The sequence below is a fragment of the Callospermophilus lateralis genome, chromosome 6, assembly GCF_048772815.1.
Source record: "Callospermophilus lateralis isolate mCalLat2 chromosome 6, mCalLat2.hap1, whole genome shotgun sequence".
NCBI classification, from domain to species: Eukaryota; Metazoa; Chordata; class Mammalia; order Rodentia; family Sciuridae; genus Callospermophilus; species Callospermophilus lateralis.
The window spans coordinates 142,818,473-142,833,628 of NC_135310.1; the positions used below are offsets into that span (position 1 = coordinate 142,818,473).

General features: G+C 37.2%; 1 protein-coding gene across 7 annotated transcripts in view; it reads left to right on the forward strand.

The window, feature by feature from the left end:
- Positions 1-15,156, forward strand: part of Fars2 (phenylalanyl-tRNA synthetase 2, mitochondrial) — a 518,422-nt gene that overhangs the window by 123,179 nt on the left and 380,087 nt on the right. For 6 of the 7 annotated variants that reach the window (XM_076857882.1, XM_076857884.1, XM_076857885.1 and 3 more), the window contains one exon: positions 6,872-7,504. The exons of the other annotated variant lie outside the window; for it this stretch is intronic. In XM_076857882.1, the coding sequence (XP_076713997.1) occupies positions 6,890-7,504 (615 nt within the window). In that variant the 5' untranslated portion in view covers positions 6,872-6,889. The remainder of the gene's footprint in view (positions 1-6,871; positions 7,505-15,156) is intronic. 7 annotated transcript variants of the gene reach the window in all.

The following is a 15,156-nucleotide window of genomic DNA, read 5'->3' on the forward strand; positions in this document are numbered from 1 at the left end:
AGCCTTAGATTTGGTCTCTTCATGTTGGCCCATGTTTCCTGAACATTCTCTTCATGGGCTCTTACCATCTTTATTGCTAAATTTTCAAGATTATGTACTTTGTCTTTGTAGCCTGCAAATGTGTCTTCTGCATGGTCTAATAAGTTGTTCATACTTTGAATTGAAATTTTAACTTAATTTATTGATTGTTATCTTCTAAATATCTGTTTGGTTCTTTTTATGAATTTCTCTGTCTTTATTGAGATGATTGAGCTTTTACTTCCTATACTTTCTTAGTTTGTTTCTTATAGCTTCTTTTAGCTCCTTGATGATTTTAACTATTAACTTTTTGAATTCTTTGGCATTTTGTCCACTTTAATTTCTGAGGATTCAGTGACTTTTAGATGCATTTAATTTCCCTGCTTTCTCATGTTTCCTCTGTTTCTGTGTTGAGATTTGCCAGTCTGCTGCATTGTATCTTCCTCCCACTATTGACTAGAAGACTTTTGAGTAGAATGCTTTCACTTGTCTATGTGTTCCAATATCTGTCAGAGGGTCTGGGTTCTCTGTGTTTTGATCAGTCATTTACTACCTTTTAAGGGGAGCTGATTATCACTTGTAAACATTTAAGAGCAAACCATATACTAATAAATTCTAACACCTGTTAAAACTTTTTCTACCACTCTGGTGCATCCAATGTGGAATAAGGAAGGGGTGATAGATTGGTATTTAAAAAGTGGAATTTTTATTGTATTCTACATGGAGCATGCAAATCAAAGAGAAAGACGAGGCTTGTGAAAACAGAAAGAAAATATAAGGAAGAGAGTCAAGATGAAAAAATTGAGAGTTGTTGAAAAAAAGTGTGTGAGGTAATAGAGAATAGAAGGAAGAAAAGATATAATGTGTAAATCTGATTGATACAGTATCTTAAAGAAGATACCAATGAACTCCCCATTAAAAATAAAAAAAAAACAAAAATTATCCTAGCTACTGTAAATAAAAAAAAACAAAGTAGAACATAAAGAGCTAAGCAGCACACAAAATAATAGGAAAAATGAATAAATCTCAAGGAAAGCATAAATTAAAAAACATAGAAATCTAAACAAACCAGCAAAAAAATATAGAAACCTAAATAAACCAGCAAAAGAAAAACCAAATTAAAAAACAGAATGCACTTATACATACCTGCAAGAAATAAAAATCACATCAAGTCATGTTCACACACATTAAAAACAACCCCAGAAAAAACAAAAATAATTCAGGGTCATAAGAGGGCAGGGTTAGAGGCAAAAAAAAAAAAAAAAAAAAAAAAAAAAAAAGGAGAATCAATGAATAAGAAGGGAGAGTGTGAGAGTATAAAATAATGTTGAAGAGAGAAAGAAGCAAACACAATGGATCGGTCCAATCAGTACAAAACTTTACTACATTAAAAAAAAAAAAAAAAAGCCAGGCATAACACACCTATTTGGAACTTCAGATTTTTGAGGGCTTAGGTGTTCTGCACAGAAGGAGGAATGTTTCAGGTACCTGGATTGAGCCTGTCTCAGCACTAAAAGCAGAAGGGGATGGTGTTGTGACTCAGTGACTGTGCCCCCATGTTCAATTCCCATCTCCACAGCAACCAAAATGAAACAAAACACAATTATTTTGAAGCAGCTACAGAGGAAAATATAAATTTTAAAAAAGGGTGGAGTTGGGAATGAGGGTATAAAGGAGAGATACTGGCAAGAATAGAAGGGGAGAAAAGAAGGAAAAGACTACAATCAAAATACAGAATGGTAGCATGGATAGTTCCGGTTGAGACATTATAATATATTTGATAAAAACAATGCAGAAGAGTACACTGGAGAATACAATTTCCAATCAAGTGGGGGAGATCCATCAAATCAATACATAAAATTTTATCAGTAGAATAACAAAGGCTGACATTAAAGTGTCAAAAATTATTCTTTCTGATGTTTCTGAGATGCAGGGAGCTATTAGAGTTCTTATTTTGGATTACATCTAAAATTGGGAGGCAGAATTGACATTTTAGGCTCCACAGTGTAACCTCATAGTGCCTCTGAATTTGGTAGCAAATTTCACAGGTCCAGTCCACTGTATATTTATTATGAGACATTTCTAGATCAGACTTTTGCTTCAAAGGTGTCTCTACACTCAAATTCTTGCACTTCTCCAAGATGGCTTCCACCTGTCTGCCTCTGGTATGTGCTATGGGGCTACAGAATTTTTACTGAAAGCTTTTAGTATGGTTTGATGGGATCTCCTGAGTGTCTTTTCCTTGTTACATGTTCTTTCCCAGGCTGGAAAAGCAACTTGTTGTTCCCAGTGAAATAGCTTGTCCCAGGGCTAATTGTAAATAACTTCCCTTTTCCTACTTGTGGGTGTTCTGCTGCATGTGAGAGACCCACCTGGTTGACTTTCCTCAATTGTGGATGATGCCCGGCACTTCTGGAAATAGGGCTTGGGTTGGGCTTGTTGGGAAAAAACCTAGTAAATCCCATCAGGTTCTGGGAATGTGCTTAGTAGCTCCCAGTGCAAACAGCCTGCTGATATGATCCTGTTAGCCCCAGGTCACAATTCCTTACCACTGGGCCTTGCCTTGCTCTCCTGCTTTGGGCATTAGAGTGGGCCTGAAAGACTCCAGTGCTTAATCTCCAGCCATGGTGGCTGGTGCCTTGCCATGGGACGGACTGTTATATAAACTCTGCTTCTGTGGTAGATGTCCCAGGGTAGGCCGGCCATGAAAATCCCAAATTATGAATAGCTGTGACTACAATGACTTAATAACAGTTCTCACTGCCTCTGTCTCTTTCCCAAGTAGCAAATATGGGTCTGAGAGTCCCAGGAGAATTTCTCCCGCTCAAATTCTGGACCTTTCAAACTGGTAAATTATGACTGCTAAAGCATCCATTTCTGCGATCCTGTCATCAGCTTTTTTGTCTCTTATAATCCAGAGTTGCCAGTGGGGCTGTGCCACAGACAGCCCTGTGCAGACTGGTTTTAGGCTAGGCCCCTGAGATTCCAGTGAAAGAGAAAGCGGGGAGGGATGGGGGAAAAAAGAGAAAAAAAGGTGGAAATTATTGGATCTTGTGAATGTTGAAAATAGGATATTAATAATATTAATAGGCCAAAACATGGAGATCCCAGCTCTTTCAAGTACACAGAGGTGCCCCTCTTAGAGGGTTCCTTGTCCTACTCTTATGTCTTCTGTGGGAAGTCCAGGTCTGGCCCTGAGTCACACTGGTTGTTGCACTGTATTTAAGTTTCTTTTGCTTACCCAGTTTATCTAATGGTAATATCAGAAGTTCTTGAGATCTTTATGATTCCTCTTTTTTCGCCCTTATGTATGAGCTTTGTGTAACCAGTGCTGTAGAATACTGTTTGTTAGATCAGGCAAGGTGGGCATCCACCAAAGGAGGCAGATTTAAAAAGGCCAGCAAATGGGGCTGTATTTGAGATATCACTCCCGACCCACAGAGCGGACAGGAGAAGGGTCTGAGGAGAAACCCGTAGGAATTCGACCTTGTGAGAGCTCCACCGGACTTGGATTTTATGGGGCTTAGGCAGGAAGGGAATGGCTTGAGACAGGAAAAGGTGTTTTTAGAGTCCCCTGACTGTTGAAGTTGTTGGGGGGGGGGGTTGCGGGCTGGCTGAACTCCTGGATTAGCCAGGGGGTCCTGATGATTGATAGGCAGTAGTCAGGAGGTCCTGCTGATTGATAGGCCTTTCTGTCAGTGCCTGATTGATGTTTCTTTCCTGCACTGACTGCTTTGTCCTAGAGTCACTGCCACCAACCTGACACTATTGTCCCCACCCCCCAAACTTTTTATTTTTCTGAAAACAAATAATCACCAAACACTGCTGTTCCTGTGCTTCTCTGAGTTGGTATCATCTCCTCTCCCAGCAGTCTGACACCTGTTGATCTGATTCAAGCAGGGAGCAGGCAGTACGCAGGGATTGGTACTCATCTGCCTGTTTCCTCTTTTTTTTTCACTCCTCTTGTTGGCTTCACCCTGGCCAGGGTTCAGGATGGAGAATTCTTTCTGATTTTATGCCTAGTAACCAAATTCCAAGTCCTTCCAACTTTCAAGTCTTTTTTCTTTGACACCCACTTTCTTGGTCAGCTATTCTTTCACTATTTTGATTGTGGTCTTTTCTTAGACTACTTTGATTGAGGGTGGCTGCCTAGATCTGCTCTGCCATCTTTCTTTGACCCTGACATGTTTTTTTTTTAACCTTCATTTTATTTATTTATTTTTATGTGGTGCTGAGGATCAAACACAAGTGCTAGGTGAGCACTCTACTGCTCAGCCCCAGCCCCAGCCCCATTTTTCTTAAATGATAGGTAACAGACAGATGTGAGCTTTAAGAACTGAGGTTAAGAGGTTCATTCTATAAACTGGACCTACATGCTTTCCTCACATGCTTTCTTTTAAAAAGCACTTTACTGGATTGGGGATGTAGCTCAGTGGTAAAATACTTGCCTCACCGGCATTTTGGGGGCCCTGGGTTTTATCCCCAGCACCCCCCCCCCACAACCCCCCACCAAATGCAGTTTGCCTTCAGCCTTACCCTGGCATTAGTCAACAGGATATGTTACATTCCTTAGTAAGCAACCTGTTACCTGCAAAACAGACACAGGCCCAAAAGGCTCTTTCTTGCTTAAAAGAACACAAGGTACCCTGAGGGACTGAGACTTTTGTGACCTTTACATAGATTGCAGTACTCAAGGAGACAGGATAATTAGAAGCAAAACCCCATAACCATAAAATCTTTTAATAACAGGTTCCAATTAGGACCAGTCAGGATAGGCCAAGGTGACTCAGGATTGCCTTGGATCTTTGGCATATCATTTCAATAGAAAATTCTTTCCTCCTTTGGTTAAGACTGTATGGTGGGAACTTGAATGTTTGATGCAATCCTACTGTCTATCAGAATTCAAGAGGTGGACCTTGGCAGGACTCTGGAAACTTCCCTGGGATCTGTGATAAAACTAAAGGGCAGGAGAGGTGTGCTATCCTCATCCTTTCAGAGGGGACCACTTCCTCTCCCTCTTTCCTTTTTCTAGTCTCTTCTAATAAGCTTGCCTGCTGCCATGCACAACTCCTCTGAAATCCATCCATCATTTCACGAGAACCCGTGACTGGACCTCCGCAGTTGCTGTAGCTCCACAGATGGCCTTGCTCTGTAACAGAAAGAACTTGGCTTCTCATATACCAGTGGAAAAGCTATCCTTTTCATTAATCTTTCTGTGTAAAAGATGATAACTGAAAGAACAAGTAATTTTTTGGGTGAGAATGGACTGTGGGAGATGTAAGCATGACTGAGCAGATACAGACTAAGAATGAGGACAAGAAAATTAAACTTTTGTGGGCACGCCAGAGATGATGTGAGGAGATCAGTGAAATGGCATGAAGGAGGGTCACATGTTTGATATCCTAGAAGTAGGTCTGGGTGTATGAGGAGCTAGAAACTGAGAAGGAGAAGCATAGACAGCCACTACAGATATCTCCAAAACACCTTTTCCAGAACAATTTTGAACTTTGTATAACAGCATCTGTCTTTGGAACGAAGTTCTTTCTTATGTCTGTTAGGGTGCTGAGTTGGGTACCCACCAATATACAGTGTGCGCTAAGGTCCATACATGTAATATGCATATTTAAAATTCACGTCCACTGCAGTGATAAGTCACTGAGTAGTGGAGATGGGAAGACAGACTTCAGTTGATGCCTAACCCCGTTTGAAGCAACTTGGACAGAATAGAATAATGGCTCCAGATGAATAAAAATCCAGAGTTTTGGGGTATCTTTGGAAACTTCTCATATGATGATACTCTTAGACAAAAGTGCTATGTATAGGCTTCAAAAAGCACTCACACACAAGCACAGCAATTTAACTTGGAGCTAAGTATTCTCAGTTTCAATTTGAATCCGGTGAATAGTGCTGCTCAGGTACACGCTAGGTGAGCTTTTGATGGTCACTTGAAGCAAAGTAGTGCTCCCCGATGCAGCTTAATACCATGAAGTGTTTTTTTATTATGATTGCATCGCCCTTGTAGTAAAATAACCACATAATTGTATATTTTAAAGTAGCTCAGTAGATAAAAATTCCAAATTTTAGAAGATACATTTGAGTAATTTAGGTTTATGAACTTAAATTATTTATGAATATTGGAATATGACATGTAATGATTCTCATTACTGAGATCCCTGAGGGAACTGAAAACTTTTCTGTGGGGAAAGAACATTGTATTAGTGGTCCAGAATCCTTTGCTGTGGTCTTAACTTTCTTGTTACCAGTTGCAGGGTTTGGTCGTCTATATCTAGGTATTTGTCACCTCCTCTTAGTCATTAAGTCTCTGTGTTAGTCTGTTTTCTGCCATATCAGAATACCAGACAGGGTTATTTATTTATGATGAAAAGAAATTTATTGCTTACAGTTGTAAAGTCTGGGCAGTCCAAAATCAAGGTGCTGGCATGAGGTGTGGGCTTCCTTGGGTAATGATCTGTGGTGGAGGAGAGAGGATAGAGTCTGCGGTTATCTTTCTATTTGGATCCCATTTCCACCATAAGGAACCCACTCTTGTTATATTAGAATTATCCCATTCACAAGGCAGAACTCTTACGACCTATTCATCTATTAAAGGTCCCATGTTAATACTGTCACAACGGCAATTAAATTTCAACAGGAGTTTTTTTGGGGGATTTTTCTAAACATAGCAGCTTCTGCCATCATAATTTCTTAACTGATCTTCCTGCTGTGTAGAGGGGACAGTGGGGAAGGGTACATGTCTTTAGGAAAGTGGGGAACTGGTGGGAGACACAAAGGGCACACTTTAATCTCCAGAGAGTGAAAGCTGACTTGGGCTATGCATGTGTGCTCTTTCCAGAATCTGTGAGGAGTTTCTATGATGGTTTGTTCAGCTCTCAGGAGGGCTGCCCATGCACACGTCTGCCTGGTGAGGAAGATCAGTACTGTCAGCAGAAGCCATCAGCATCAAGTGTGGGGCTCCAGGCCGGCTGCGTCAGAGTTTGTTGCCCACGGAGCTCCAGGCAGTGTCACAGAGTTGCTGGGCAAGTCCTACCCTCAGGATGACCATACCAACCTCACCCAGAAGGTCCTGTCCAGGGTTGGCAGGAACCTGCACAACCAGCAGCACCACCCTCTGTGGCTTATCAAGGAGAGAGTGAAGGAGCACTTCTACAAGCAATATGTGGGCCGCTCTGGGACACCACTATTCTCGGTCTATGACGACCTTTGTCCAGTGGTCACCACCTGGCAGAACTTTGATAGCCTGCTCATCCCAGCTCACCACCCCAGCAGGAAGAAGGGGGACAATTACTACCTGAATCGAACTCACATGCTGAGAGCACACACTTCTGCACACCAGTGGGACTTGGTGCATGCAGGACTGGATGCCTTCCTGGTGGTGGGTGACGTCTACCGGCGTGACCAGATTGACTCCCAGCACTACCCAGTTTTCCATCAGTTGGAGGGTGTTCGGCTCTTCTCCCAGCATGAGGTGAGTCTTGAGATGTTTCTCATCTCTGAAGGACATCATTTGCATTTTGTGCTAATGTCAACAAAGGTTATCTCAGTAAAGTTGGTAGAATCATTCTTTTTTTTTTTCCACTTTTTTTTTTATTGGTTATTCAAAACATTACAAAGATTGCAGGTAGAATCATTCTTGATTTTTATTTTGCTATAGTGAAGCATCCATTTTTTTATACCTTTATTTCTTTTATTGATTTTTATGTGATACTGAGGATTGAACTCAGTGATTCACATATGCTAGGCAAGCGCTCTACCACTGAGCTACAACCCTAGCCTGAAGCATCCATTTTTCATGATGTCTTTTGTACATGGTTTCTCACCCTCCATTGTACATGGCAGATTGGTTATTAATATAACTTCAGAAATCAGATATTGTTTTCTCTTGTCTGACCTTATCCTTTCTCTCAATACTCACCTGCCTTTCTCCAAGTTACTGCTTGTGAACGGATAGTCTGTGGCTCAAATTCACTCTTAATCCAGATTGACTAAAGATACAACACTGAAACCTGTGGTCAGGTTATTTCAGTTCTCAGTTAGTAGAAGTTAATTATGTTTTCATGCTGTTAGAGATAATGAACTTCTTATATACCTTAGGGGATTGGAGATGTATTGGCTTCAACTCTAAACTGTGTTCTCATTCCTAAGCTCTTTCCTTACTCTCATTCAAATGATGATTTGGAATGTCTTAATTGTTGTTGTTTTTGAAGTGTGTGTTTGACATAAAACTTTTTTAGTCAAGAAGTCAAATACTCTGGCCATTCTCAGAAACACTCAACTCCTTGCTTCTGTTATATTGTTAGTGTAATATATTAGATGCATTTTTGCAGATTACAAAAATTCCTAAATAGCTCGAGTCCATTTCCTAAAGAAGTCCATCATTTATCCTTAATTCGTATGTTAATTCGTATGGCTCCATTTTCATTGTGAGAAAGAAGTAGAATTAAAGTAGGCTCAGGAAGTATTTCATTTACTCTTCTGGCAATCTCCTTCCAAATATTGCTCATTGGAACAGGAGGAATTATTATGGTCACAAAACTCCCTTCTGCAAACACAAGCTAAATTGACTGTAAATATGAAAATAAATAGTATAGGAACCTTAGGCTAATAAATAACCATTGTTGTATTGTAGTAACTAAGTCATTAGCTGGGGAGGACTGGATGAGACTGTCTCTTCATTCTCTTTTCTTTCTCTTGATTCCGAAGGTGAATCCTGTGAATCTATGATAATACAACAACGGGTTAGCCTTCCACAAAAGGCCATCAGAGCCGTCTCTGGGGAGCTTAGAGTGGTCTTACTTTTTGGAATAGTTGACTGTTTTCTAAATTAGGAATAATAACTATTAAAAAGAATGTGGATGTATTAGGAAACTAAAAGAAATGAACAAAGACAGGTCAGAGTCTGGGAAATATGACCAAGTGATAGAATGTCACTTACAATTAATCTGCAAGAGGGGCTGTGATGCCGGTAATGTGATGTACAGGTCACAGCATTGGACAGGTATGCAGTGCAGCTTACCTCATTAGAGAAATAAAACAGGAAAGTGCACACTGATGTTTATAAGCCTGCCTGCCGTGGCAGAGGCAATGACGGCTATGAAGTCTATGAGATGCACACTAGTATTTTAATGGAGGGAAAATCCAGGCTACCACAGAAGATGGAAAAATAGGAGGAGGGTGGTGAAATAGCCCTTTCCTTGGTTCATGTTTGTTTGGGTTCAGTCCAATTTAGCAGGGAACATGCATGGCTAATCTAGTCAGATAAAGTTACTGTGTGTTCTGATTTATAGTTTAAAAATTACTGCACACAGGAGCATGTGAGTCTGATTTCCTTATAATTTGATAAGGTGCTTTCAGTTCATTGTTTCATTTACTGCTCTTAATAAAAATTGTGTGAGGTAGATTATTTCCACTTCAATATAAGGAATCTGAGGTCTCAAAAGGTTTAATGTCTTGCACAAGGGTGTGCAGCCAGTCAGCAGCAGAGCGAAATCTGGAACATGAGTCTTCTGAATTCATTGCCTAATTTACTGTATTTTCTTGATTTCCATGGAACTGCTTTGTAAGGGGCACCTGCTTAAGACCCAAGGGGAGCTTTTCTTTCATCAGTGGGAGTGGGGAGGAGAGAGACGTAGTGGTTTCAGAATTTCTGTTCTCAAAGTATTGGTTCTAAGTCTGATCTAATCTTAACCCTCAAGAAAATCTTTTTTTATTTTCCTGTGGATAGGAATTTTATATATGTACATACATATACAGGTACATATACAGAATTTTATATACATACATGCACACATATATAGATGCACACACATATACATACATATACATGTACATACATACTGGGGATTGAACTTGCCAGTGCTCTGCGATTGAACTGCATCCCCATCCCTTGTACTTTTTATTCTGAGGCAGAGTCTCATTAAGTTGCCCAGGCTGGCCTCGGACTTGCAGTCCTCCTCCCTCATCCTCCTATAAATGTCTGCCACCATACCTGTCTATTTCTTATTATAAAGCTTTCCTGTAATTAAATAATCTTTGTAATCATTTAAATATAATATGTAATTCAGCAAGAAGAAAATTGTAGAATTACAGGGCCAAAGAAACAATGATGCACATAGAAAGGAAATGAACTATGACAAAACATTGTTTTATCTCAACATGGGGGAAAAACCCTTTTGTGTTTTGAAAAAAAGATAAAATGAAAACTACAAATGACGCTAACAAATTGGAAGGGGCAATGAATAAGTAAAGTCTGCTAAAGTTTTCACATTAAGGGAAAGGATACTGAGTGAACTCCATGCCTTCCATACTGATACAGTGAAAAAATAATAGTTTAGAAAGCTTTGTCAGTTTAAAAGAAGTCAGCATAAAGGAAATAAAAGGAAGATGGTAAATATAGGCATAAATTCAAATATATCAGTATTTACAAATTAAAATGGGTTAAACTTAGCAATTAAAGAAACTCATTACTAGATTAAATATTTAGAGAAATCTGAAACAAAGGACCCCTAATGTTGAAAATAAAGGATGGGAAAGTGATATATGCAGCAAATGCTTACCAAAAGAAGATGGGTACAGCAGTACTGTTCTTAGGTAATGTAGAATTTATAGAAATAATGATAAATAGGGTATAATATATCAACCAACAACCCTAATAAATTATGAACTTTTATGTATGCAATATTTTAACCTTAATACATAAAGCGAGACTGAAGAATTAAAAGTTGAATTTGCCAAGTTCTTGATTATGATAGAAAATTTTACTTTTGTTAAAAAAAAAAAAAAGCAAAACAGCAACAACAAAAAACCCACCACCACTGTGGATTAAGCAGAAAAAATGAGTAATGATAAAGGATATCTGAAAACCATGATTAAAAAGCTCGATTCGTTTTATTTTTAAAATATGAAACTGTATCTATGTGAGTGCATATTAATTCTGTTGTTTTTATAAATGTTTTGTGTCTATATATGGATGTCCATTTATATTCTGTACCCAGGAGTCAAATCTATATAATTTTTCGGAATATTTAAAATAAATTGCCCATTATTAGTTGATAGGTGAAGTCTAAACAAATGTGAAAGAATCTATAACATGGATCTATGCTTGCCTGACTATATTGTAGTTTGTAGTTAGAAAGCAATTTTAAAGAATGATGAAAATTTTCATGGCCTCAGAAATGTAAGAAATTCAACTCTAGATTCATGAGTAGAGAAATATTATATTAAATTGCGTATTACTTACCACTCACCAACAATGAAAATACTCATTTCATATTGCTCATATGTTGGGAGAGATTGTCACTTTACGATGGAGAATATTGCTAGACTCTACTTACACCATACAGTCATAGCATTAAAAAGGCAAAACTAATGAGATATTGATAACAGGGTATTTTTGGCATATTTAGCTTTAAATGTGTTTACTTAAAAACATTGGAACCTCTGAAAATCAATGAATTCAATGTTTACTTTAAGATGCTACAAGGAATTTTTTTTTTTTTTAATCCTAGGAGACAGGTTGGTATGCCTGTTAATAATATCCCTAGTGTTTCCAAGTGATACATCAGCTGAAACAGTGAAACGAAAAAGTGCAGATAACATCTACAACACAACTAGGTGAAAGGATCTTCACAAAAGGATGGGAAGTTAAAACTTACAGCTAGAAGTTCTGTACTGTTAGTAATTGAGGTCATAGAGCGACACAGTGGTACCTGAGAGAAGGACATCTTCCTAAGGGATATTTTCAAATAATAAGCATTGGGCACCAAATTTACTAGTGACATTTTGACAAAACGTGTTAATTTTGTGTTCATTAATGAGTACTAATATCTCAAAAATGGGGTCAGTCTCACTTCTGTGTCTCTGATGGAACAATATGATACCAACAGCAAAGACTTGCCTGAAAAGTTGGAGTTGTTGAAGTTATAGATTCAGCTCCCACATTTATAGGACATATAGAGGACAGATAAACAGCTGAAATCACATAGAGATGTAAAGATCTAAATCTAGACTATGGAAAATTTATATCAGTGTTGCTCAAAATGAGATATGCAGAATATAATACGAACGAAAAGTAAATAGTTGTATATCTTACTCTAATTAGGTTCCTAGTCTTGGGGGTGTACAGGATGTTGAGCTTGTATAAATATATCAAAATACATTCTACTGTCATGTTTAACTAAAAAGAACAAAAATCTTAAGAAAATCTATAAAAAAATTTTAAAAAGAAAGTAAATAGTAGAAATGTTTAAGCACTGCAGAGTGTTTACAAATGTGCAAGTTGTCCTCCTCCAGCATGTTCGTGCACTTTTGTGTTAGCATGTAGATGGTTTCAGATGTTCTTAAATGTTCTTTGTGAGTTGCATGAGTGTAGTTTGTGTACCTGTTGTGTGTAGTAGGCCCACATCTCAGTTCATGACCAATTGGAAAAATAAAAATGTCCCTTTGTCAGTTCGAGAAGCTTTGTTCTGCATTAGTGACCCAATATCTTTAAGTAAATTCACAAAAACAAGAAGAAATGGCACCTAGAAATTAAAAGAAAGATCAGGTAATCACAATGTGTAGATCTTATTAACATAAAATATTTTTAATCAGAACACAACAGTTACTAATATGGCATTATGTAAAAATGTGGATGTGTAACCGATGTGATTCTGCAATCTGTATTTGGGGTAAAAATGGGAGTTCATAACCCACTTGAATCTAATGTAAGAAATATGATATGTCAAGAGCTTTGTAATGTTTTGAACAACCAATAAAAAAAATAAAAGAAAAAAAAAGAAAAAGAAAACATTTGAGGCCATTAGGAATTCAAACACGAACTGAATGTTTTAAAATAACTATGCTTTTTTTGTTTTGGTACTGGGGATTAAACTCAGGAGCACTGGACCGCTGAGCCCCATCTCCAGCCCTTTTTTGTATTTTATTTAGAGACAAGGTCTCACTGAGTTGCTTAGAACCTTGCTTCTACTGAAGCTGGTTTTGAACTTGAAACCCTCCTGCCTCAGCCTCTGGAGACGCTGGGATTACAGGCATGTGCATTGTACCTGGCTAAGGAGTTTTTTTCTTTTTCTTTCTTTTTTTTTTTTCCCACTTTTTTCAGCTGTGATGATAATATTACATTTCTATAAAGTTTTATCTTTTAGGGAAGTGTATTGAAATTTCTGTGGGCAAAGTGCTGCTATGTCTCTTTTTTCTCACAATATTTTGGGATGGGGGATTTGGCATTTGAGGATGGATGAAATGTTGTGAATTATAAATCAGCTGGGAGTTTTACACATAAGGATTCATTATACTTTTTATGTTTGCATGTGTTTGAAATTTTCCTAATATAAGTTTAGGAACAAAACAAGATTGAAGAAGGAAAGCACTTGGGCCTGTCTGACAAAAAACCTGACTTGAGCATGTACCATCCCTGCTTTCATAGGGCAGACAAATATCAGGAATTCCTAAAAACGTAGGACATATGAAGAGAAGAGCACCAATTGCACACAGCAGAAAACTAAAAACAATTATATCTAGAATTAGTAGCATCTTCTCCATCAGTTTCAGATAATTTTACACTAGTTTTTACCAAAATTGTGAAAGATTTGTATAGTCTGTATCATAAAATAGAAATGGACATCTATTTAAATTCATTTTATGAGGTTAGATGCATTAATGTCCAAAGCAGTTTAAGAAGGTGTTAGAGGGTTGATCTTATCAATTATCAGTCCTTCTCTTTTTTAATGAACATGTAAATAATTAGATGAAATATCTGCAAATTGTGCCCTACTCATTATTATGCATATATTACATTCTGCCATATTAATTATACAAGAGAAAAAGCATTTTATTATTTCAGTAGATATAGAAAAAATAATTTTTTGACACTTAATTATCCTATGGCATTAAAAAAGCATTGCATGACATTAATGCCTCAGAATAAAAACTTTTGCCAACTAGAAATAGAAAGGAACTTGTTGAACTTTCTAAATGATATCTGTCAAACACTGACAGCAAACATCCTAATAGTGAATCATTATAAACATTTCTATCAAAATTAACTACCAGTTAGAATCACCTGCTGTCATTGCTCCTTTTCGTCATTGTGTGGGAAATTTTAGTTTGTGTGGTATAATAGAGAAATTCAATTTTATAAGCATTGAAAAACATCAGTGAAGACTGCATTATTTGCATAAGTTTTGATGGTTTACCCAGAAAATTAATAGAATATCCAGATCAATCATCATAATTAAATGATAGTTCAGAATTATTAGATGTAAGAATATGGAAAAAAATTAGTGTTTCTTTTCTGTTGGTAATAACCAATTAGAAAATAGAATAGAATAAAGATTTCATTTATAGTTGTTACTAAAATTTTGAAGTGCCCAGTGTGAATTATATAAGATGCTGAAGGTACGTATGGATAAAATTATCAAATATTACTGGAGATGTAACTTAAAGGCGGAGTGCTTATTCTACCACTAACGAGGCCCTTGGTTTGATTCTTAGTACTACAAAATAAATAAATTAAAAATCAATAAATGTTATTAAAATGCAGAGAAGAAAGAGGTACATACCAGGCTTTTAGATTAATGGGTATAATATAATAAAGGAAATAATATAATAAAGATTGTAATTTTGTAAAATTAATCTGTTCATTTTGTGTAAGACTGATCAAATTGCTTAGTGGATAATTTAGAAAAATTGAAGGATCAATTTTAAAACTCAAAGGCAGAGCACAAGTATAAGGAGACATGCCTTATTCAGGTATTAGGATTTATAGTTTTGTAGTTATTAAGATACTTTAGCAGTGGCAAAAGGTTAATCAGATAGAGTATATTGAAACACTTCTTAGAGTTGGGAACTTATTATAAAATAGAAGTGATGTTAAGTAAGTGGGGGATGATGGGTTCTGTATCATTTGTTCTCAATCATCTAGGGAAAATTCATTGTCTACCTCATACCAAATGCAAAATTTATTTTTGAATAAATTAGTTCATTTCTTGAAAGGAAGACCCTAAAATTCTGGGAGATAACATAGGAAATTTTCATTATCACCTTGATAGAATATAATATCTGAAATGTGAGAATGTATAAGTACAAAAATCCTTGAGGGGAAAAGTGTTAAAGTTGACTGCA